General features: G+C 38.0%; 1 protein-coding gene across 5 annotated transcripts in view; it reads right to left on the bottom strand.

The window, feature by feature from the left end:
• Positions 1-25,444, bottom strand: part of Ca-alpha1D (Ca[2+]-channel protein alpha[[1]] subunit D) — a 69,707-nt gene that overhangs the window by 34,537 nt on the left and 9,726 nt on the right. For all 5 annotated transcript variants that reach the window (XM_067353139.1, XM_067353145.1, XM_067353142.1 and 2 more), the window contains exons 2-17: positions 15,529-16,101; positions 14,585-14,690; positions 10,438-10,577; positions 7,467-7,573; positions 7,102-7,254; positions 5,127-5,326; positions 4,362-4,465; positions 3,195-3,355; positions 2,613-2,715; positions 2,184-2,329; positions 1,977-2,050; positions 1,590-1,741; positions 1,323-1,440; positions 1,145-1,237; positions 841-961; positions 594-685 (exon numbers count right to left, since the gene is read on the bottom strand). In XM_067353139.1, the coding sequence (XP_067209240.1) occupies positions 594-685; positions 841-961; positions 1,145-1,237; positions 1,323-1,440; positions 1,590-1,741; positions 1,977-2,050; positions 2,184-2,329; positions 2,613-2,715; positions 3,195-3,355; positions 4,362-4,465; positions 5,127-5,326; positions 7,102-7,254; positions 7,467-7,573; positions 10,438-10,577; positions 14,585-14,690; positions 15,529-15,887 (2,229 nt within the window). In that variant the 5' untranslated portion in view covers positions 15,888-16,101. The remainder of the gene's footprint in view (positions 1-593; positions 686-840; positions 962-1,144; positions 1,238-1,322; positions 1,441-1,589; positions 1,742-1,976; positions 2,051-2,183; positions 2,330-2,612; positions 2,716-3,194; positions 3,356-4,361; positions 4,466-5,126; positions 5,327-7,101; positions 7,255-7,466; positions 7,574-10,437; positions 10,578-14,584; positions 14,691-15,528; positions 16,102-25,444) is intronic.

Below are 25,444 nucleotides of genomic sequence, written 5' to 3'. Positions count from 1 at the left end.
CTCATTCGAGTGGACTGGCATTGTCCATAATGCGCCTCGTGATATTCACTTGTCACAAATGCTCCACGTAATGTGAATACTTACACTTCTCGAGTGTCGTGCGGTCAAATTAGCCGGATCATTTATGGAAATCAGGAGCGAATGGTTTGTTCAAGAATTACACGATTGTAAAACCCTTCAGGAAAGCAATTACTTATACTTGAATTCATCGCTTTAATCTTTCTTTATCTCAAAATTTCTCTACATCAAGAAAAAGCTATGATTATATTTCGAGATTGATTGTATTAATTTAATGGAAGCATGAAAAACAAGAGAGAAACTCAATAGACAAATAAATTGCTATAATAATAATATTATTGCAGTAAAAACAAGAATTATTTGTTTTCTGAGACAAAGATTTTTTATTAATGACAGCTATGAAGCTTTAGATAACATAATGGGGAAAAATAATCTTCTTACTATGAAATTTTAATGCTAAAGTGGATCTGATGGAGCATCTAATGTAGTTACGTGTATTAGATTCGCATTATCCGCAAAATCATTGGTGCTTTACTATATTATTTATCACATATACACACTCAAACAACACTCACCTCCTCCTCGGCTTCTTTCTCGATGGCAGTTAAGGACTCGGCATCAGCAAGATTGTCGACGGCGATAGCCAAGAACACGTTCAAGAGGATATCTGCATTGCTATCTTTGTCAAGGATCGATTAAAATTTATTGAATCAGTCCGGATCGATATTATACCTGGCGAGTGCGCTCTTGATATGACACGCGAGAGAGAGAGAGAGAGAGTAATAATTATTTGTCTCGAATTTGTTCACTGACAAAGGATACAATTACCGCAAATGAAGAGAATAATGAAATAAACACAGGCGAGGACGCCGATGCTGGCGACGCCGCCGTAAGCTCGAATTCCGACGTACATTACGGCATTCCAATCCTCACCAGTTAATATCTGTAAACGTAAGGGTGAAAATAAATTACTTTTTACAAAGTATCCGCGCAAATAAAGCGAAGATAATAGCGTAAAATTAAAGAGTGAAATACATTCATGATAAATCGGGAATGTAATTTTGGATATAAAATTTGCAAAACTATGTTTAGGCTCTTTTTTTCTTCTACGAAAATAATTAAATACCTGAAACACGGTGAGCAAACTTTGCCAAAAGCTGTCGAAATTGTGACGTGTTTTTTCTTCCTCGTCGCTGAAATTGAATCGTCCACCGAAGACCTGTATTTACAGAATAAATGTTGAAAAATCCATAAGGATATCTCTCTGCATCAGATATCTCTGAATACGGTGCGTTAAAATCTACCTGCATGCCCAGAAGAGCAAAGATGACGATGAAGAGAAACAGTAGGAGCAACAGTGAAGCGATCGATTGTATCGAGTTCAGTAAAGAGGCCACTAAATTCGACAGTGATCTCCAATATCTGCAAAGAATAAACTCAATTCACGCATCCTAAATGTGATTGCGTGTATTCTCTTCAACAATACTTGTACTCATTGCAATACTCATGACACAATTTTACCAAGTATTAATTTTGATTGAAAAATTGAGATTTGTCTGCGCTGTACTCACTTTGTTACTTTGAATACCCTGAGCAGCCGGACGCAACGGAGTACGGAAACGCCAAGAGGCGGCATCACATGTGTATTTGTAAGTATCATTTCGGTGATCGAGCCGATCACGACGAAGCAATCGAAACGATTAAACAACGAAACGAAGTAACCCTGCGGAGGAAATTACAGCGGCTAAAGATTGAAAACTCTTAAGAGCAATAGTGTGTCTTTCTAGCTCACGAGATGCTTGCATTCTCTTAATAGCAATATGCAATTAATCATAAATAATAAATATCAATTGATTGAATCGCGCGATATTGATGTTTATTAATTTCGCTACATTTCTTAAAATATTGGAAATATGAAAAAAAGAATGATTAAAAAATAATCGACGGCGATCACTCACCTGAAAGCCTAAACTGTACATTTTTAACATCATCTCCATGGAGAACAGCACGATGAAGAACATGTTCGTGATCTCTGGTGGCAAATGAGTAGAGAGGTTCGCGTTACGAAAGGCATTACGAAAGACAGGGCGGTTTATAATTAAAAGTAAACACTAGTCAAATATCGACTTTATTTCCGCTAACCGCAGCGGTAAGGCGGTATTTACCTTGAAAGTCGTCCAACCAGTGCGGCTGATTGTAATGCTCCGTGGCGAGAACGCCGGTATTCAAGAAAACCAGCACTATGATGAGCCAATAGAAGACCTGGGACTTTACAGCCTTTCTGCAGGCTCTCCGCATCCGCCTGTTCACTCTGCGAATTCGCGTCACAATGCCATGTAGTCTAAACTTCGCACGCTCCCGCTCGCACGTATACACAAACGCTTAGCCACTTATGCTTTGAACTTCGTTGGATAAATGACTCTTTGATCTTTACTGGCGTTTTCCACGTACGTGCAAAAACGCGACAGCGCGAAAGAGTACAATCTATCTTTGGAAACTCGGACGATATATTCGCGTCGATGATGATTGTAAAATAGTTTTATACGTAGTTCAAAGTGGAAATTTCGAAAGGCGATTTCCAGTGTCAAAATTACCTCTCTAAGTCCCGTTTCTTCTTCTTCCAAACGGACTCCTGCTGGATTCCTTCCTCGTCACCCTCCAATTGGTCCGTACTCTCTATTTCGTTCTGTTGCTTAGCTGTATAATGTTAAACATTTAAACTCCGTCAATTAATTAGCATCTTTCAGCTGGAGGAAAGCTGCATTGAGAACGAACGACTTTTTAAATTCAATTTACGCATTTGCATAAACACGCGATATCACGAGTCGCAAATCAAATTCATTTTTTTTATCAAAAATTATATTAGATAAATATAATATATTATTTACCATAATTGATATTTTAAATTAGAAAAAAAATTGACAAACAACTTTCCAAATTTATAAATGCGCGATATGTGTAACACCAATTCATTTCTTTGTCTAAAATATCATTTTGGATAATCAATATATACTTATAATTTATTTTCATCATTTCCTCTTTCTCATAATGTATGATATGTGTAATACATTGCATAAAATGTGTTCGTCTCAAGTTACTTTCTACAGGAACGCTGATTGCTAGCATACTTTTCCATTTCGAAAGTTCTTGATATAAAATTCTTTCCGCATACGTACTTTTTCCGTCTTGCTTCGGTTCGTCGGTCTCCGGCTCGATGTCCTCGGCCTGCGTTATCCAGTCGAGATAACCCCTGAGATCGTCCTCGATCTGCTGTTTCTCCCTGAGCTTGTGAAAGTCGCCACGCGCCTTCGCCTTCTCTCTCTCCTTAGAGAACTCACTGCATCAAGTGGGACAAGTGCATGTACGATCGCGTTGCTTTGTGATTAGAAATACGACGCGCGAGACGCGTAATTGGAACATTCGATGGCAATGAAACGGAAATCGAGCGGCGCATGAAAAGGGGACTTCTTTTATTTGCCTACGCTTCTTCGACGTCTCGTTTCTCCCTCGAACGAGGGCGAGACGAATAAGATCGTATGAATGCGCCGTATGCGTATCGAGAAACATTCAGTGAAACGTGACGACGCTCCTTCTCGTTTACAATCTCTTCTCTTTTATATGTAAAATCGATGCGGCGATCCATGCCACAAAGGATCTAATTATTCCGGGAATAATGCTTTTTTTATGAAAAAACGCATTTTAATGAAACATTTCTGACACAAATTTTAATACATGAGATCGTATTCAATTATAAAAAGTAAAAGAAATTTTAATTAATTAGAATTGTTTTTGCAGAGCTACTTTTATCTTTTTTAAACGTTGAAATTCGTAGAATTTCGAAAATAGAAAAAATATATTTCAAGCATTTCATTAGCATTCTGATGACTCGGTACGAGCAAATCTTCGAAACATTTCAACATTTTTTTTAGCGGCGCTTCCGATAATAAGTGTTTGCGCGCTTGGCGTGAAACGATGGATAAAACGTAAAAAGCGAAGGAAGTTAAACGCGTTTATCATCGATACCGTTTTCACGTCTCGATTAACCGTGCATCCTTTACCGATGCGCAATGAAGTGTGTGCATGCGTATGTGTGTGTATGAACCTAAGAAAAAGATATTTTTATCTTGTCCCCTCGTGGAGAATTACAAAACTTCACAAGGATAGATGTCGCAAGCCGATTAACTGGGTTATATCCTCTAAAAGGATTGTTCCAACAATCGCAGAGACTCGAAGGCTGATCGTCTTGTTACATCACGAGATGCCGCATTTAGATGAAATATTCCATGTATTATTTTTTCGCGATTAAAAACTGTCCGTGCGACACAGAATCTCTCCACACTTACCCGGACAACACACCGAGAATTAGATTCATCACGAAGAAAGCCCCGAGAATGACCATCGAAATGAAGTATATCCACTGCCACGAGCTTCCCATCGCATCCTCGATCTAGAGGACAAAACAATTAAAAAGATAAATGAAGGATAGAAAAGCGCAATTGAGAATGTATTTAACCCTCTGTGCTCCGCAGATTTTTATTAAGAAATAACACATTACATCCCGACAATAATATAATGAGTGGTATTCTTTTTTATGATCAATTATTGTGCGATATTTAAAAACAATTGCTTGGGGACAGAGCCAAATTAACGTTTGCATGCCATCACAATTTTATTCTATTTGCCAACTGAGATGGCATGCGAAATAGAATGCCAAAATTCTTAAACTCAACCAAGTTGGCATTTGGAGCGCAAAGGATTAATCTCTTGAGAAACCACGAATTTTTTTACGATTCAACGTTCAAGATGAATGTTTTACAAGAAGTCGATGAGCAATATATAAATAGCAATCAATCTTGTTCTATTGCATAAAGTTAGAAGAAAAAAAAACGATTAATTGAAACGCTGCTAATCATTCAGACGCACTAATGCAGTTATTTAATGCAGAACAATATAGATTTCGAAATAGCGCACAATATAAATTTTAATAATTATATCATTATTAATTAATTAATTCAAGTATGACGCAAGTCTGTGGGCGTTTTACGTTCAGAATCTCTAATTGGAGACAAGATTGTTATGTCGTGTTGGCGATTGTGTCGGAAATTTACATTGTAAAGTACATCCGTCCAGCCCTCGAGGGTGACGCATTGGAAGACCGTCAGCATGGCCAGTCCGAAGTTGTCAAAATTCGTGATGCCGTAGTTAGGGCCCTCCCAGAACTGTTTGCTGCAATAGTAGTTGGGTCCGACCCGGGAGCACTGGAAGCCCTCCGAGCCGCCGCAAGGTACCGGGCCCTCCATTACCTCGTCTGCGATATAAAGGGGGAATCAAATTTTGAATCCCGACGGGATAACGGCGGCGGGTGGGTCGTCTTCATGCGCGCCGCTAAGAGTTCTAATTGATTCGAGCCAACCGAGCGACTAGTTTAACGTGTAATACCCCCGTTAAAATGTTTGCATATTTTTCCATGTATACCTATGCAAAGTAGCTCGAGACAAGCGCGTTTTCCGCTAACGCGATTTATCGACCTTTCTCTCTCTCTCTCTCTCTCTCTCTCTCTCTCTCTCTCTCTCTCTCTCTCTCTCACGCGCCCTTCTCGCGGTATATACACAGGTCGATTAAAGAAGCGTCGCTGAGCTCGTTGCTCTGTTATAAGCTCTAAATTACGTTCAGCTAACACCACCAGTATGACAAGTCATATCTGGATCTCTTACCAAATTAAAATAATGAATACAATTATTAGCTAATTGGCTGTTATATTAATAGCTTACAAATATAGGCCAGCGATAAATTAGTGCGTAATTGAAACACCGATTAATTAAAAATATAAATTATTTTTAATCAGTAAAAGTAGTTTAATTGATTGTTAAAACTATGTTGACGATTATACGCGATACCGTATATAATCTATATAAAAACAATATTAGCTGATTAGTATAAATTAATTCTACTTGAACATAAATAGTACATATCCTCGTTTCTCTAATATAATAATTCTATTTGATTATGAATTATTATTATTATTATGAATTATTTCCAATTATTTAATTGAAAGGAAAGTTAAAGAAATTTACGACACAAAACTAACAGCAAGTTGTAGCTTCATCGAAAGTTTGGCAATGTAAATTTGTTGTTCATTCTCTCCTTCTAACGCATCCCGGTGTATCTCTTTCAGAGCTTTTGTGTATCGCCCGGGCCCGACGGTATGCACACGCTATTTTACGCATTCTCTCTGAATCAGCTGTTTGCCGTGCGGCACGCAAGTCGCGCGCGCGCGCGCGTCCCTCGCGCTAATAATAATTAGACGTTAGTTTCGCGTCCGCGTCTCGGCTGAATCATATCTAAAATAACTGTCCCGGCGGAAAGTGTGTTTCGAGGCTAAGCCGGGAGTTTCCCTCGGGGCCTTCGTCAAATCCTTCCGCTTTGACCTTTCGGTCATGAAGTGTGCGATTTTTTCGCCGAATCCCACGTGACGACCATTAAAAATGCCTGAATTTGTGAATAATTTAACGGGCCTCGTAACATTTTGTCTTTTCGTGGTACATTTTAGCTTACACATGCGTGCGGACAAATTTTCTTGAATCAAGACTGACATTTAGAAGCTTCAATGACATTTAGAAGTTTGCATTTTGTGCTTTTTGTAAATTTATGGTGACCTCTTGTCTCTTTAAACGAAGAGTCTCTTGTTGAAATATAAAGAAAAAGACGATTTTATTTACATAGATTTGTTTTTACACAATCAAAGAATATCTCTCACGAAAATAGACGTTTCTTTCAGAAATTAATTTTAGTTAAAATGTCATGAAGAATTCAACAGAGTCCCATTAAATGCGAAACTGCAGATTTAACTGTGAATTTACATTGAATAAATTAGTGGCGAAACAATACTACAGAGATACGCAAATTGAGTTTCTTTAGAAATCTGACCTGGATATATGCAGAATTCAGAATTTAATAAATTTAAGAGCATTTGTGCGCATATCGATTCGCGATGTATTCGCCGTCGTTGAGAATATCGTTGCCAAGAACGTCGTCCATAAAATTTTTATCGGAACATGCAGCAATCCTGGAATATGCACTTACCAGTTAGATTGTGTCTGCATGTTTTGTGCATCTTTCCGGAGAACAGCTCGAGGCCGATGATGGCGTAAATAATGATGACGAAGAGAACTAATAAAGCAATATGCAAAAGTGGTACCATCGCCCTCAAAATAGAGTTTAGGACCACCTGAAGACCTACGCAGATAACAACAATTCATCAATTACGCGTTATGAATTATTATTATTATTATTAACACAATACAATATAATATATTTTAGTACTAGAACTATGACTATTTTCATATCTCCATAATAATTCATGTACAAATTGAATTAATTTCTAATAGATTCTGCTAATCTCGTGAATATTCAAAGCAAAATTAATATTTTGAAACGGAAAATCTTACTTGGAACACCGGAAACCAGCCTAAGAGGACGCAGAACGCGAAACGCCCTTAAGGCCTTGACGTCGAAGCCCTCCTTCATGAGTATCGTCAGCACCGTGCTTATCATTCTACAAAAAAAGGTGCAAAAAGTTTTTCTACACAAAAGACAAGAAGGATTAACGATTTGACGATAATAGGAGACTTGATAATAAAGCCATATTCGCAAAAGATAATTTGCCCCTGAAGAAAAGAGCTTTATGTATGCCAAGGCTAATAGCATTATAAACGCCGCGGGCATTTATGGGTACGTTTACGAGATATAAAAAGAAGAGAGAGAAAACTTTTTTCTGAATAAACAAAATCCTTTTTTTAAATTTATTATTGACAAAAGAATTTATTCATATTCTTTTCTAAATTTCTGTCTTCGACAGAAATATAATTTTTTAATATTTCAATGCGGATTTTTTATCGCGTCTTTGTATCAAAATATTCGCTCGACCAACATACTATCGTAAGCGAGTGTGCGAATCGACGACCGCAAAACAATCTCGTTTAATGAAATAATTTCGAATGTTACCGTCGCGGCTGCGATATTTTCCTCATATATTAGACTCCGTGTCATTTGAATAATGGTTCCTCTGTGTAATAGTTGACACGAGAGTGGAATGAGAGAAGGAGATAGATGCGCACGTTCTCTCTCTCGCGAGAGATTAAGACGGATCGATTCAGTGTGTCGTTAACCGAAAGCGATAGAGTTATCAAGCGGGATACATGCGAAGTGTGCGCTCCGAAACAGATAGTTATGCTTGTCAGTCTAAATCTCGGAGTAAACTCGGATGGATTTCGCGAACAGTCCTACGCTGTGTGAAATAAATTCGCCTCGTGGATCATTAACCGGGGAAAACAGCCGGGGATGACCGACATGCTCTGTTTGTCAAATCGGCATTTTATACAACACGCGCGTGTGTAAAATGCGCGTGTATGCGCGCGAGTTTTTTCGTCTCTTTATTCTGCAAAAATCGATGATCGCGTAAATAGGGTATCATTATTTACGTCATGTATACGAAGTACGGTATCATAGTAGTAATAAGTGCATGTAGAGGTCAAATATTGAAACCGCGCCGATACCCAGATTATCGCGTGGACATGTGTATGTGTGTGAACGTATCGAAATATTCCGTTTACATTGCAACGAATGTGTTGTAATCGCCAACCGTGATTTTAAATATTTTTATCTACGAATTTTCCAACAAAAATTGGATAAAATTGTTACAAAATATTGAAAGTTGATAATAACATTTTTATTATATTTTGTAACCAAATATATATTCCGCGAAACTCCGAAAAATAATCCAAACGAAAGCAATATATCATTTAATGAAAGCAAACACGAATTCTCCGAATTCGCGAAGTGCTAATTGCGGTAAAAGTTATTAGTACCCAATCATATGGATAGCGGCGGACGTATGGCGGGGGGCTTAAGCGGCGCTTATAAAATTTCAATTCTCAATCACGAGAGTACTGCGTTGCGCGACGTTATGCCCGATTGGATTTAATTTACGCGCATGAGTCGCGACATTATGCCGGCCGATCGCTCGGCTACGCATGGAATATATCGCTGATTTCCTCTCCCGACCAGTAATTCAACTGGCAGCCTCTCGTCGTTCCACCGCACTGCTCGACCAACGAAGACGATTCCCAAGTAATATTTCCTTCCTTTCGCGCCGCCTTCGTCTGCTTGCGTCAATTTCATTTTATTCACGCCTCGCGGAATATCGCTGGATCGGCTCGGCTTCGCGCAAGCGGAAAACGCTCAAATTAATTTTATTTCGCAGCTTTAGACGCTCGCGCGCACTCGCATTTTTATGGTAATAAATACACGCCACTTTCGTGTTTGTTCGCAGCGCGATTTTCACGATTTTCACTTCGCTTTTTTTTAATACGCTCGCGCATATACGTGCACGAAAACATGAAAAATATAATAACTTCGAAGAGAGTTAACTTTGTTCAGCCGCTTCCTGCATAATCGGTACACAATAAGAGGGCAGAGTTTTCAAGCGAATGAAATCGTTTTAATATTTATAAGAGACTCCCTCTCGTTCTCTCTCTCTCTCTCTCTCTCTCTCTTTCTCTCTTTCTCTCTATCTCTTATACATACTAAAGTTCTCTGATAAAAGCTTTTTAAGCTGTTACAAGTATATTTTTCGCTGTGTTTCGTAATATAAATTTTTCCATATTTATTTATAATTTGGGTATCTGAAACACGCATTGAAACACGTGAAGACTTTGTAAAAATAACTCTTCATTATATTTAATATTATGCGGACGCTACACGAATATCATTTAATCGAATGATAGCGACTTGTCGCTACCATTCGTGCGCTCTGGCGTTCATCAACGAACGTCATCGATATTGTATACACGCTGAGAAGACATCAGCTAGCACAAACTGTCCACGGACAAAGTGTATATGATTGCCACACATCATCGATTACGTCGACATTGGTTCAATTAATTTGTAATCGATATGAACTGTCAGATATTATCTCCATTCAGATTTACTCGTTGAATTTGCGAGAGGACGTTTATTACGAAACGACGTCAACTGTTATTGAAACAGTCAGTGATTTTCTCAGCGAAATTTTCCAGCCGTAATTCTCAGAAAATGCAGAGATAGAGAGATAAGTGTGCCTATAGAGAGAGAGGAAATTTTATAAATGTTATAAATACAGCCGTGATATATTTCAAGCCTTAAATATATATATCAGAGATAAAAAATATATTGGAAAGAAATGTCAATGACATATATGTAATTTAAAAACTGTACTACAAGAAAATCCTGTCCGTAATCATAACTACTTTAATCCTGTCGGAATAAGAATGCTACAATAAATTTATTTCAATTTTCACGAATTAGAATTAGGCTTTAAAGGGGTCTATTTTTATTAATAAATGGAAAGAAAATAAACGTGGAAATTTAAAGTTGACTCACCCAATAACAACTATCGTGAAATCCAGCAAGTTCCAGCCGTTGCGGAGGTAAGCTCCCGGATGGGCAACGAAGCCGTAAGCTATAATCTTCATCACGCACTCCACCGTAAAAATCACAAGAAAAATGTACTCTATCTTTTCCTGCAAAAGAAAAAAGACCGCCGTGAACAATAAAAAGAAACGCATTGACGTGGATCCATTATCTCTAAAAGGGCCTTTAAGAGTAAGTGGCTATTAGAAAAGTTTCGAGCTGCTGTTTAATATTGAAAAAAAACCTATGATTGAGATAATTGTCAAACGAGAAGTTATCGTCGCAATTCGACTCTGAAACACGTTCGTTTGATATCAACAGCGTAGAGGAGTGAAGAGGGTAATTAAAAACGACGGAAACAAATTGCGGCGGAGTGCAATTAAAAACGCACGAGCCCGAGAAGACAATGTTTTGCGCGCACGTACACGGACGTCTTCGTTAAGCATTTAAAGCACGAGCGTCGCGGTGCAGTTGGATTACAACGAGTTACGACGGAAACGTGATCGTCCTTAACCGCTTAAGGAAGGGGTGTCGACGCGCATCAATATTTTTTTCAAGGACTTGAATGCGCCACTTTTTTTTCTAGAATTGTGTAACCTGTTGCTTTCTTCTTTTTTTCAAATCTCTGACTTCAAATACTGTTAGGAAGCAAAAGCTTTAGCAGAATTCTTCTCCAGATTTCTCCGAAACTTTGATTAACTCATTAGCAAGCCGCGGAGTTAATTAATTATAATGTCAGTTACAAAATCGTATGTAACTTCTACTATTTACGTACTTTTTTAGTTACGTAAAATGTAAAATACAAAAAGAATTTAACGTAATTTCTACTTCGGAAGCAAGCAGAATATGGTCTGCATATACAAAACATGACAAAACATTAAGAATTTAATAGAATTTTATTGCAAATAACAAAGTGCGAAAGCAGAGGAAATTTCGCGTTAGGAAATATATTAATGACTTTAGGATTAACTTTTCGACCTCGATCGCTCCTCATTAGCGTGACTCATCAACAGTAATATCAGTGGCATCGCCATCCGTTCTGCAAAAGGGTTAATCGACGCATGATGTTACGGTTATAATGGGTAAGGAAAGAACAGGCCTTGATGAGAAAAACAGGCGAAACAAAAGGAAGAAGCGGAGAGTTAAAAATAAGACAGGCTGAAGAGCGCTCGCTTGTACACATCATAGAGCTAGGGAAAAAAGCCGCTACACGGAGAACGTACATGGAGGTGGAGGACGTTAAAAGGAAAGTTTAAAGGCGCGGATGCGGCTCCACACGAGAGGACACGAACTTTCTCCCTCTACGTGACATCGATTACGTTTGATTTCCGAAATCGATCGATTATTGGCCCGCTAAAATAGGCTCGAGTGCGCATTATATTGCCGGTCGCTCGTCTTGTTCGCCAAGGCGTGACATGTAAACGCTGTTATGTCACTTTGAGGACGCTAAGTCGTGTATGAAAGTTCTTTCGAAAGTTCTGATAAATCGCATTAGTCTTTTCGCATTCTGTTGTCTTCTGACACGCACTTATCTCATACAAAATTTCTATGACTTGGATATTACTTTGAGTGAACAATATTTTATCAAATTTATTATTTTATTGGGCTTTGAGCTTGGTGAGCATGAGAATGATTCGTCATAATTGTCAGAAAAACTGAATAAGCTTCCTTGCATAAAAAAAGAAATTAAAATATATATTAATTGTGCAATTATATTTTTCACTTATCATTTTTCTTCTTCGAGGACTGGCGTAAATATAAATTAAATTGCTTTAATTGATCTTTTTTATCTTGCTGACAGAATACAGTTCTGTATGCATTTCTGTGTGTACTTGCATTAGCAAACCGACATTTTTCATTAAAAAATGCATTTTAACGCGTTGTATATCGCGCGCGCGCAGTTTTTCCCGGTCACACGAGGGTTAATACGTTGCCTGCCACATGAACGAAATATGAGAAGAGAAGATAATGAGGTCAAAGACATATATACTACACAAGTGTGCTTGCCGAATAATAGATCGTGACATTAAACGTCAAATCGGTCTGACAAATATTTGATGGGGAAAGATTAAATCATTCGATTTACTCAACTGTCACGTTGAACGTAGTTAATGCTTGTGTAGATCCTCAAAGACGCTTTTTGTGACCAATCCTAGTTGCTTCGATTGCCTCTCAAACTTTTGCAACTAAAAATAATTCTTCCAATAAATAAAAAAATTGAATCCTAAGCCCCGCCCTTATTATACTTATTATCATAAAAAAATTAAACTTTTTTTTCCGCCATTTAGCTAGAAAAGCTAATAGATATTCATAAAAATACTTGCGATACTCAGATCATATATATATCGCAAATTTCCAATTCCATATAGTTTCACAATTTTATATAACGGTAAAAGATATCAAAGTTGTCAGACTTTTACTTCGATTGAGTTGGACGAAGAATAAAAAAGTTGGAAGTTTTTAAAGAAGTAGTAGATCGATCTCTTAAGATTGGCGACTTTTTGGAGTTTGCAACTGGATTCGAATCTTTCTCGGAGACGTTGTTTTACATTCTCCGTCTTCGAGGATGCTCAGAGAGTAACATTGTACAGAAAAATAAAACGTAGAAACTAAATAGGACACATAATTTTGCAAAATTTTGATACGGCATATATAGTTGACTACAGATAAGGGATTTGCCATTCCTTTTATTACCAAAGAATTTGAAGAATTTGAATATTATTTTTAAGTATTTTTGCACATAGACTGCTTGTTATTTCAAAGTTTCCATAAATTCGATCTATCTTTGACGCATATTATTCCTCCTATTTCTTAATTTATAATATTATTTTTCTCAATACACCTCAAATACACTTTTATTCTCGATCTCGGCAAAGAATCGGAAAAGTTAAATTACGAAACTTGTTATTTAACAAAAAGTTAAATTAACAGATCAATCGTTTCAACTTTTACGATTGCTAATTAATAAGGATTAAGGCATCACGATTCCCTTCACGTTTACTCGACTTTCCGCGAATTTCCCGTTGGCCCAATCTTAGTAAAGTTTCCTCTCGGTATTAATTAGCGCAAGAGGTGTCCTTTGAGCGATGCAAAATGAAATCACATCCTTTGGTACGCCGCTAACGGGGTGCTAACGATCCCACTTTAGCATATGCATAATATCACGCAAAACTGAATTTCGACTTGTCGCTATCGAGTCGATTCTCCGTGCACAGATGACTAGACAATTCGGCAAGTTTCATCGCCACGCAGCAAGCTCTGCTTTGCGTGGCGACTCTTATCTATGAACGAGCTCGGCCAGCTTTTAACATTGATAACTACAAATGACTTTTGAAGTATCCGACCGATGGGGTGGGTGTTCTCGATTAATTCTCGCGCTACAACGGCCTACATGTGAATCGTGCTTTCCAATTATAGTGCGCGGGGTGTTATACACGCCGATGTTGAGCAAGATTGAACAATTATTGAACTTTCAGCTCGAATAAGTTTCATGCCACCAACCCCGCGTGCCGTCTCAGAATCGATAACTCGATAGAGGTTCGTGTGGTTCGTTGAACGGAACCGCCACTCTTATTGTTGTAGGAGGCGCCCTTCGGTTTAGACATATATCACATTCGGTAAAATTGCTTCATTTCACATTCGGTGAAGTCGCACAAAGAGATACCCGCCGGCGCCTTTCATAACGTCATGATTACTATTCGCGTCGCGATTATTTTTAGTTCTTTTTGAGGTTTCTTCTTTTATCGAAAAATAGATGCACGTTATAATGATGCATACATACGAGTATGCATACATATGTAGTATAGTTCAGTATATTCTCGGTATGTGTCAGAGAACAGAGATAACTTTTTTTTAATGCAATCTTTTTTATATTTAAACACCTATTACGTCTAGTATAATTAATTTTTCACTAAGCCCTCATAAAAATACAACTTAATCACTTGTATCTAAATGTAGTTTGTCGTAGCATTACTGAGAATATGTCAAACGCCTTTCGTAGACATTTTATTTAAAAAGTGGATGGAAAATGAAATTAACAATTTTTGATAGAATATCTAAAATATAAAGTAGAATTAGATTAAAATACAAAAAGTAATCATAAAAATTAAGTACTTACCAAATACTGATTGGTCAGATTGGAGTCGCCATAGGGATACGGCGTATAAACAGCCAGAGCGACACAGTTCGCAAATATCGTCATAAGGATGAGCCATTCGAAGGGTCTGTGAATTGACGTTAATAAAACCGAACAGATTAAGGAAAATAAGGGTGATCATTCGTGCGGTTACCCTTTCATCACAAATTGCCAATATTAGCTCTAATATTATCATGATACTAAACCTAAATTAGGATCAGCCCGGGGGATAGTGATTTAATGTTAAACACGTTATTAATATTAGATTCCACACGGTAACACTGTTAATATTTTATTAATAATTTAGGCGCGTTAACATTAATATTCACTTTTGCGGCGAATTTTGACAAATAAACCAGTGTTAAATGAGGAGAGGAAAAATGTACAAAGTCCTTTTTTTAAATCATTGTATAAATAAGAAAGAACTAAATAGTTTTCACTAAATGATTTAAAAATGAGTGCAAATATTTAAGTTAAAATTAAGAGAAACTGTAGCACCTATGGAAAACAGTGTGTGCATGTTGCACACAATTAGAACAACTTTAACTTTAGGATTAATTTTCTAACAATTAACAGAAATGAACTTGATCCACTTTTCCTCTGAACTCGTCAAATATTTCGTTTCTTCTCATGTGTACAGACAAATGTAACAATTCTTGTTATTTAGAAAATTTCGTTCAATAAAAATTTAAAAAAATACTGATTGTTAATTATAATCGTACACATTGCTTCAATTATTTGGAAAACTATTTGGAAGATTGGTCTGTGCCGAGATTACCTTGACCGCAAAGAGTCAAGTTTCTAATTGCGAGATCATTATTAATATTACACGCAATCTACGAAGTAAAGTTTGAATTCTTTAGAGTGAAAACTAGCAATTGTCTCGCTCATTACAAAGAGTACGAGAGTAAAATAGCAAAGGATACTTCCATTCCACGACGCTAATACACATTTTCCTAAGAGGGTTTGTGAGGGCCAGACAGAAGAGCGCCCGAACGGGCCTGTCGGGGGGCGGCTTGCCACCCCGTCTGACGGGCCTCTTCTGGGCCGACTTTGAGGCGGCGCCGGCGGCTGCAGCACCACCCGCACCCGTCTGCGACTGCGGCGGGGGTTGATGCGAGTTCGCCAGCTGTGCCGTGTCCGGCACACCACCGACGCCACCGACATTTGGCTGCTGGCCGACGATGGGGGGGGTCGCGTTGGAGGGGGTCGCGGCATTCGGCTGAGCCCCCGGCAGCCGGGCAGGTGGGCCCAACGCCGAGCCCCCATCCCCCCCCGCGCTCATCGGTCGCTGGTGTCGAGCTCCGTGCTTCCTGTGCTACGACGACGATCTCGCCTTCTTCTCCTCCTCCTGCGACGACGCTCCAGCGATTGCTGCCTGGCCACGCAGATGGTGGCGATCGACGCCGATCGACGAGGTGTCTCAGAGACGCCCCACCACGCGCTGCAGCTCGCCGGCATGCTACGGCACTAGGCTGCTACGAAGCTCCCTCCGTGACCTACGACAAAAGGTCGAGGTTTATGAAAAGGAACAAAAGAGAGAGAGAGAGAGAGAGAGAGAGAGAGAGAGAGAGAAATAGCTCTTTCGGTCCTAACGGTCAAGTATGCATCGTGAGGACCCTATATACATATTGTGATTATTCATGAGCTAACGGCAATGCATTCATAAACGCGATGTGCACTCTCGCGAAAATATTTCCAAAACATGCACCTCAAATATCTTTTTTTTTTCAAAAATATTTTATTCAATTTCAGATTGATATTTTATAACAACAATAATTTTAACATTTAAATGTAAATCAAAACGAAATGAATAAATTATTTCACGATTTATTTTGTCATTTTAAGTTTTATTTTGTGGCAAATAATATGGCGTCACAAATAATAGACTTGATATCTTTAAAATTTATCCGATATCGAATAAAATGTGGTAAAGAAAGTGGATTATATATATATTGATGTGGAGAAGGATACGACAAACGCACACGCGCGCAAAGTGGCGATCCCAGTGGGTTTTGTGCAAAACGAGCGAGCAATTCGAAAATACGCCGGTCAAATGACGCAATTATACCTTCGACAGTGCGAATCCGTCGGTAGAAACAACGTATAGAATGCGTTAGGGGCCGCACAGTGTTCTTCCCCCCAATTCAGGAGGGATAATTCATAGCCGCACGGCCTTTCGATTGTACCGTCGGTGCAATAAAAAACTAACAAGGCTGCCGAGTGAAAAGAACTCGATTATTTCGGGGCGGTCTTTGTAGGATACCGACGCTATCTATCAGCTGCAGTATCCTCCCGAGAGAATCGGATCGTCCATTTTTCTCAATTGCTGAAAACGCTGAATACGATCGTTGTATCATCACTAAAATAATAAGGCTAATTTGTCTTCGAAATTTTTGCAGCGGATTATTTTTTTCAACATTATTTATTATTTATAACGGGACTGATTTACTTGTATACTTATATTTATATTACTATTTATATCTTTATTTTAAGATTATAATAAAATCTTGCTCTCACGCTATGATGTATTTGCATTGCAATGCAAATACATCATAGTAGTAGGACAGAAATGCAATGCAAATACATCATGATTGTAGGACAGAAATGCGAAAGGAGATGTGTTATTATTAATGAGCAAACAAAATTATTAAAATAGGGAAAAATTGTAGAATATTCTGAAAGTACATTTATTCCGCCTTTTCTGAGTATTTTTTCGAGAGCCACTTGCCGCATGTGGATTGCACGCGGATCATACGTGGTAACATGACAATTACTCGCGATAAAGATCTGTTGAAGTGTTCACGTTACAGCATGAGCGGTCGATTCTTTTACGGTCCTGTAATTCTGCTATCGCATACCATAAATCGCACGTGGAAATTGCCATTAGGATGGACAATATTTCGTGATTTAACAAGCGTATCGGCTTTTCGAACGATTTTCTTGTCGTGTATAGTTTGCGAAACCCGCCATTTGAAGTCGGCGCGATCAATCGGCCAATTCGTCTCGTAAATCCGCAGTACTCCATCAACCGCGCCGTTAATCCGCACCACGTAAAAAGCGCGATGCCCGTTTGAAATCGACCCTCAACTGATAGGGTAATTCTGGAATGGATGGTCATATCTTTGCGGATAGATTGCCATATAAAATACTCGCTTAAAGTGCTCTGTAAACAGCAAATTTTGAAAGCGTTGCTTTCATTGAAACATTGCTGTAAAAATAGAAAATGACACATCAAATAAAAATTTATACAACTGAAAAAATACATGCAGATTAAAATATGTGACATTTATAAAGCTTGTGTAGCGATAAAAGTTATGGTCATTGCCAAAATATTTTATTAATGCAATAACTATTCATCAGCTATTTTAAAATTGTGATACCTGTGTAATTTGCACGCAGTAAAGTGTAATTTATTTTATAAGCATTTTCTAACATTGCATACACACACACACACACATAAATTTCATTTTGGTAATATTATAATATAAAATAAATTTTTTGTTTTGCGCGTTGTCCTGCTGAAAAATTGCAAAGTATCGATACAACGGATGTATCCGACAGTCTTCTTCACCGAGCAATGCGTTCGTCCGAGTGAAACGTCACTGTGGCCACGAGAGAGACCGGAGGCCTGGGATTTATAGCCGAGTCGTGCTATATTTAGTGAGCCTAAATACTAGAAAGCTCTAGAGCTACGGTCGAGTTTCTTGCGTCGCCGCGCCTCGTGTCGCGACACGTGAACTTGTCTGTGATCTAATCGCCTCTGCCGTGGCCTTTGCGCGCGATACGATTCTGCTCAGAAACCACGGAATACTTGGTAACGAATTGTACACTTTGTGTACGAAATATTCCTCGGCGTCTTGTTACGATGTTTTGTTCGAGCCACTTTGTCCTCGAAACATTGTTCCCGAGAACAAACAGCGCAACATAGTTTCTCCAACTTTATGGGAATGAGGAGATATCATTGTGCTTTAAATTATCCATATCGCGCGGTGTATCCTGCGCGACGAAGACGAGATTATTATTTATTAATTTGCAATTTTCTCTTCCGCGTAAACGCGCGCCGAGCGTTTCTTAAAGTTGTGTCGCGCGTCGAGAGGCATCCTGTGATTCAGAATAGCGAAATACAGTGCAATAGGCGCGCCTTTGCATAGATTTATAGATAACAATGAGGCACGTAACTAGAGGTGAGTCATACAGCTTGTGATATTTGGCGTAATCCCTCAAAATCCACAAATGTAAAATTATATTTAAAAATTTTTATCGCCCTATTATTACGCAAAATTCAATTCAACTTCTTTCATTATCATTTAACTCACTCGCATTATTCGACGAATATGATAATGTCATTATTTAATATTTTATTCATCGTATAACGAGACGAATCTTATTGATCGTGAATTCAATTGTAAATACACTCACCCGAAAAAAAAGCGGTACACTGAAAATGTGGGAAAAATTCATCAAATTTCAACTGACGATAACTTCGTAAATAATAAAGATAGAAAGTTCTATAAAATATGGAAATAAAGCTAAAAATCTCTACTTTAAGAATCAATTTATTTCAATGTTGCAAAATAAATTTATTGAAAATGGCGGATGACAAAGCGCGAGCATGCAAAATTGAAAAATAATGGTTCGAGTTTGCGACGGTGCACGGTATAAACAAAAAATTGTAGCTTATTGGGATCAAAAGCGTACGAAAGTACAGAGTCTCCTCTTTAAAATGCTTTTTTATGCATCTCGATACGATGATTTTTCGCCGAGAGATTCGCATTTGAAGAAAAAGGCAGATTCTTACTTCTAGGCCTCTCACTTACAGTACAGTCTGCAAATCGTTCTCCAACGCGACGGTATACTCGTTCTCGTCCGTCTGAAGAATACAGACAAAAACGAGATTCGTCGCTAAAAAGAACGGTACTCCATTCTGCATATGTCCAGCCTGCATGCTCGACAGCAAAATTGAGTCGAGTTACGCGATGGCGACGCATAAGCGAAGGTACATTTGCTGGCCTGCGCGGAAAAAGACCGTGTTCCGCTAATCTGTTTCGAATAGTGTCAACGGATACATTACATTCGCGGACATCTCTTAAATTGTTTCGAATTTGAACAGCCGTTCGATGTCTGTCTCTTAATGAATTTAAAACAATAAATCGGTCATCGTTTTCATTCGTACAACGAGGACGTCCCGAACCAGGTCTTCTTTGGACAGAATTAGGGCGGTATTCATAGTCCCTTCTTATATTCAAAATCGTCTTAAGCACGGACTTATATTCGCTCTCTTCGTCAAACATAGATTGTGTCTGACGAAGAGAGCGAATATAAGTTCGTGCTTAAGACGATCTTGAATATAAGAACGGACTATGAATACCGGCCTTAGTCTCCAAGTACCTAGCATAAGCACGTTGCACGGTTGACACTGATAAATCAAGTGCCTCAGCAACGTACCTTCGACTTCTCCCATCTTCAATTAACGCTACAACTTGAGCAGCTTTTTCAGGACTTATCGTCGCCATAATTGACCAATAATTTCAATGCGAAAAGATTAATTATTGTTTACTTTGACGAAGTCGTACGAATAAGTAACGCGTCTCGAAAGAAAAAGATCAAGAGAAATCAAGCACTCTTCTCGCAATGTGCGGTCGAGCATAAACAAAAAGTCAGGGCGGAGAAATCACAAAAGATCTGCAGACATCTCCTTCGGATGCAAAACAATTGATTGAAAAATAATGGTTCGAGTTTGCGACGGTGCACGGTATAAACAAAAAATTGTAGCTTATTGGGATCAAAAGCGTACGAAAGTACAGAGTCTCCTCTTTAAAATGCTTTTTTATGCATCTCGATACGATGATTTTTCGCTGAGAGATTCGCATTTGAAGTAAAAATCTGCCTTTTTCTTCAAATGCGAATCTCTCGGCGAAAAATCATCGTATCGAGATGCATAAAAAAGCATTTTAAAGAGGAGTCTCTGTACTTTCGTACGCTTTTGATCCCAATAAGCTACAATTTTTTGTTTATACCGTGCACCGTCGCAAACTCGAACCATTATTTTTCAATTTTGCATGCTCGCGCTTTGTCATCCGCCATTTTCAATAAATTTATTTTGCAACATTGAAATAAATTGATTCTTAAAGTAGAGATTTTTAGCTTCATTTCCATATTTTATAGAACTTTCTATCTTTATTATTTACGAAGTTATCGTCAGTTGAAATTTGATGAATTTTTCCCACATTTTCAGTGTACCGCTTTTTTTTCGGGTGAGTGTATGTAAATTAAGCGCGTGAAAGCGCATAATTAAATCTGCATCGAATTAATCCCACAATCACATTATTTACATTGGAAAAATTAAAGCTTCTTGTGACGAACGCATTATAAATCATAAAAACTTTGTTATACAATTCGTAGTAAAATTTGTAAATTGAATATGCATATTACATAAATTACACGCGGAAACGAGTTCCGCGAATTTAATATATCAGAACAACTGGATTTACATGTTCTATAGATTCCGTGCTATTAATGTAGATCTCTTATGTACGCAATCAAACCTAATACATAATCCATCTCCCGAGTGTAAGCGGCAAATCTTTAAAGCGGCATCATCCGGTCCTTCCATCCGCACTCGCTACATTTAACCAAGATTGATCTCGGGATTACATCCCGTTATTCCCTTGATACCAGCTCCGTTCATCCGAAAGATCATCGCCGGGGCTCCGCCATTGTCCACTAATCCTATACCGTCCGTACGCGATGTGTGTTTATACCTATACATCTCGTTTCGAGTCCCTTCTGCGAACTTCGGCACTCGATGAATTATGCAACGAGAATCTTCGGCTGGCGCGAATAAATGATGCATCGTAAAATCGCGAACAGTTTCGAGTTACCGAAACCCGTTTCCAGCTGTCGAGCCGCGCGAATTCCCGCGAGCGCATTGTATCCCCGTGCAGTGAAACGCGGTCTCGATTTGCATGCCTCACGCGATTCAGTAACACAGACCGGGGTGTAAATGCGGAGCGCAATTCTCAAACACTGCGTATGCGCTTAAAGATTGCACCGCGCTGCGGCGGATGCGATTAGCTTGGTTAGAAGCGGAGCTACAAGCTTTACCTTGAGCTTCAAACTTAAAGATTATCTTAATGTGATATACACACATACACACACACACATATATATATGTATATATTCCGTATATCTGTACATGTTATATATATATATATAAAACACATGTACAGATATACGGAATAAATATTTAATAATGACAAATAAATGAAGAAAAATCTTGCCAAGAGAAAATGCAGTTTACGCGGCGCACTCTTCATCTTGCGGCAAAAAAATTCCATGGACACTGTTGCTCGAAGCGACAGCGTCCGATCGATCGTCTTTGCGTCCACGAATAATACGCTCCGGGTGAAATCACTTTAACGAGACGCCGTCAATCGCGGTCGAGTATCACTCGATACGGTATACATATATAATTGCGTACTCCCGTCGCTGCCGATGCATCGCGTTTGGAAGTTCTCTCGAAGCGGCACTCTCCCGGGGATATTTTTATCCGTAGACTTCGTGTCCGGGCGTTCGTCAAGATCGTCGAACTGCTCTCTTATCTATCGGTCGAAGTACCAATGTATAATTCACTTTTTTTCTCTCTCTTTTTCTAGTACGCAAAATCGCTTTTCACCGCTTTGACGTCACAATTGCGACATCAACAACATTTTAAATAAATACGCATGCAGCGATATAGTAACTTGATTTCTGTTTAATCCTGTCGCGTAATTTTATACCTTGAATGCGAGGCAATTTCACTTTATATCGATGCGATGGTTTTATAATATTTTATTTGAATGCCGCAAATTTATTATTTAGAACAAATATAAAAATAAAAATGTTTTTCAAATCAAAGGGACATATCGTGCTCGTGCTTTTTAAGAACATGACGATTATTTTACATCAATATTATTATGCATAATACATGAAATTCTATTTCTACAATTATGCGTAAAACTTTTTAAATCGCCAATAATAAATTTTCTATGAAAAGCTTAGCAATAATAATAATAATAATAACGCTGTGCAGAGAATTACATATCGACAAGCTGTATGGTAAAAGACCGCGGCTAATTTTTTTTTCAATTTTATTCCTCTATCAACCGAAGCGTGATGCGGAACACAGTGACATTTGCATGTTATTTAGTTAAACAAAGAAAAAGGTGTGTATAGTAATGATTTATTATAAATAACCATGATTGCATCGTTCCTTCGCAGCCGCGCAGAGATCGCACAGTTTTCTATGTTATTCGCGATATAATAGTATATTATAGATGTGTAAATATTCTCTCTGTCCGGAGACTTTATTGGAAAACTCATTCAAGGATCTGCGTTTGTCGATGACGCTTATCCGAGGCGATAATATGTCATACTGATACCTGTCATATACATATAAATAGCTAAACACTCCGCGACACACTCCTCTTCGCAACGCGAAAAGTTGAAATTTATTTTGCCAGTGAAGAACTCGCTAGTTCATTTTCTTAACCATTTTTAGCATCGATTGTCTGCTAGTGAAAATATTTTTTCTTCATTTGCAATACAAGCATGTGACGTGAAGGACGTTTGATATCATTTAGTAAATGTTAGTAATTATGTATTATTTTAGTAATGTTAGTAAAATTGTGATGTAGTGGAATAATAAATAAAAAACAAGTCATTCTATTAATAATAATATAAAAATATGAAGATCAATCTTTCACTCTTTTTTCTATTTTTATAATTAAAGACATATATAAGTCTAAAAAATAAGCCGTCCAAAGCCTCAAAAGACAACGATTAATAGAAATGATTCGTCTTAATAAACCGATAGGATTTCAAATCTAAGAGAATGAATAAGAAAAATCTAACGCCACTTCTGAGAAAAATATCTATAAAAAGCGAGTGTTTGTCGTGAACGGTGGTGAAATAACAGGATACCGTTGGCAAAGGGGGACCGGCTATGTGCACGTACAAAACCGAGTGGGAGGCACCTAAAAATAGCTCGAACTCTGGGTCACGAAGTCGAGATCATTTGGGACGATCTAGCCTGCGATACTCTAAGAAATGGGCGTTTCAACTTCCTAAGGGAGACATACGTGACAACACGTGTCGTGAGGGATTGAATTTGCCAAACGATTATGAACGAAACGTAGAAAACTGTAGTGCATGTGTGTCAAATGAATCATAAGGCGCCGATAAGATTGTTAATTTACAAGCTTTGAAAGCTCAATAAATTTTTCCAAATAAATTATATAGGTACATTGATGTTTTAAAACATAGCGATTTTAATTTGACGAAATTATTTTCTTTTAGGAAGTCGTCGACGAAAGACAGAGAGAGAGAGAGATAGAGAGAGAGAGAGAGAGAGAGAGAGAGAGATATTTATGTACCATTAGTTAAATTTATAATAATATTTGTTAAATGGATTTTAAAGAAAACTTACAAAATCAATTATTATTTATTTTATTTCTATTTAATATCAATTTGTCTTGGAAGCTATTGCATAAAGATGAGTACACGGATGACAGATTTATTCATTTTTTCGCAATCTTCTCTCAAAAGTGGCAATTTTGGTGTTTTTTTTTACAGTTAAAATTTCATTAGGTTTGCCGAGTGAACGAACAATCGATGATTTCATTAAGCTCACGAAAATCTATTGCGTGCGATGATATAAGCGAGGCATAATTTAGTATAGCTATAGTCTGATTTACTATCACATTTTCTCGGATCGATGCCGATCCCGAGTCTACACTTTCGTGCGGAGGAAGCAGAAATTCGCGCGCGTTCGTCCAAGCGAAAGCCACAAATGTACTTATTGTTAGTCGCGCGGTTGCAGGAGCTGCGACGGAATTGCCGGGGCATAATGATTCGTGGCATTTCGGTCGGTCGTCGTTGATAAGTCGGGTGCAAAGCGCATTCGCTGCACCTGCCTCAAATGCCTTACACGTACAGTCGGCGGAAATATTTGCACTTTGTAGCAAACATAACTGTATTTTGGCAGCCAACAATCTTATAGTGTTGGCCCGGGATCGAATCGCCTTCGCGCAAATTTACTCCCTGCGCACGTCTCACCGCTTATTTCGACGTAACTTCGTTTAATCCGCAGAAAATTATATTGAAAAAAACGTGATTTATCAGAATTACAATAATAATAATATTTTTTATTTTACTTTCTGTTACGTTCACAAAAACAGATTTGTAGCAAAAAACAGAACTTACTTTTTAAGTTTCTAAAAGAAAGAAGAAATATTATCTTAAAGTCACCTTTTTACTTTAACAATAATAGACCATTTTTGAAGATATATTGAAGTAGTCGTATATCAATATAAAAATTTGCCGAACTGGACTTATTGACAATTTATTACTAAAATGCTTTGTTTTTTTAGTTAAGACTTATGTTTTTACTGAATAGAGCTTCCCTGCTTTTAATCACTGAAGAAATATTATCGTTTCTGTGGTTTTCGCTTTTATTGAAACAATCGGTGTCAAAGTGCACAATGTCCTTTTCTCTCACCAAAGACAATCGATCCTTGCTGTCACTTCCGTGCGAGACTTCCGAAAGTTTACAGACAACGCGCATTATCGGAATAACTCAAACTTACTTCGGGAGTCTCCGCTTTCTATCTATAATTCAAATGACGGGTCTGTTTTATTTTTTCATTATCCGTGTTCCCTCTTATCTGTTATGTCAACCGAGCTTAACTAAAATTATTTAGCTTTATTGACATTTCAGTTTTTATTGAGTTGTTTGAATTATATATTTCAAACTGTCGTTAATTTATATTAAAATAATATTGAAAAAGGATTAAGATATAG

The sequence above is a fragment of the Linepithema humile genome, chromosome 1 (assembly GCF_040581485.1).
Source record: "Linepithema humile isolate Giens D197 chromosome 1, Lhum_UNIL_v1.0, whole genome shotgun sequence".
NCBI classification, from domain to species: domain Eukaryota; kingdom Metazoa; phylum Arthropoda; class Insecta; order Hymenoptera; family Formicidae; genus Linepithema; species Linepithema humile.
Note: the sequence above shows the minus strand (reverse complement) of the source record. Positions and strands in the feature narration are given on the sequence as shown.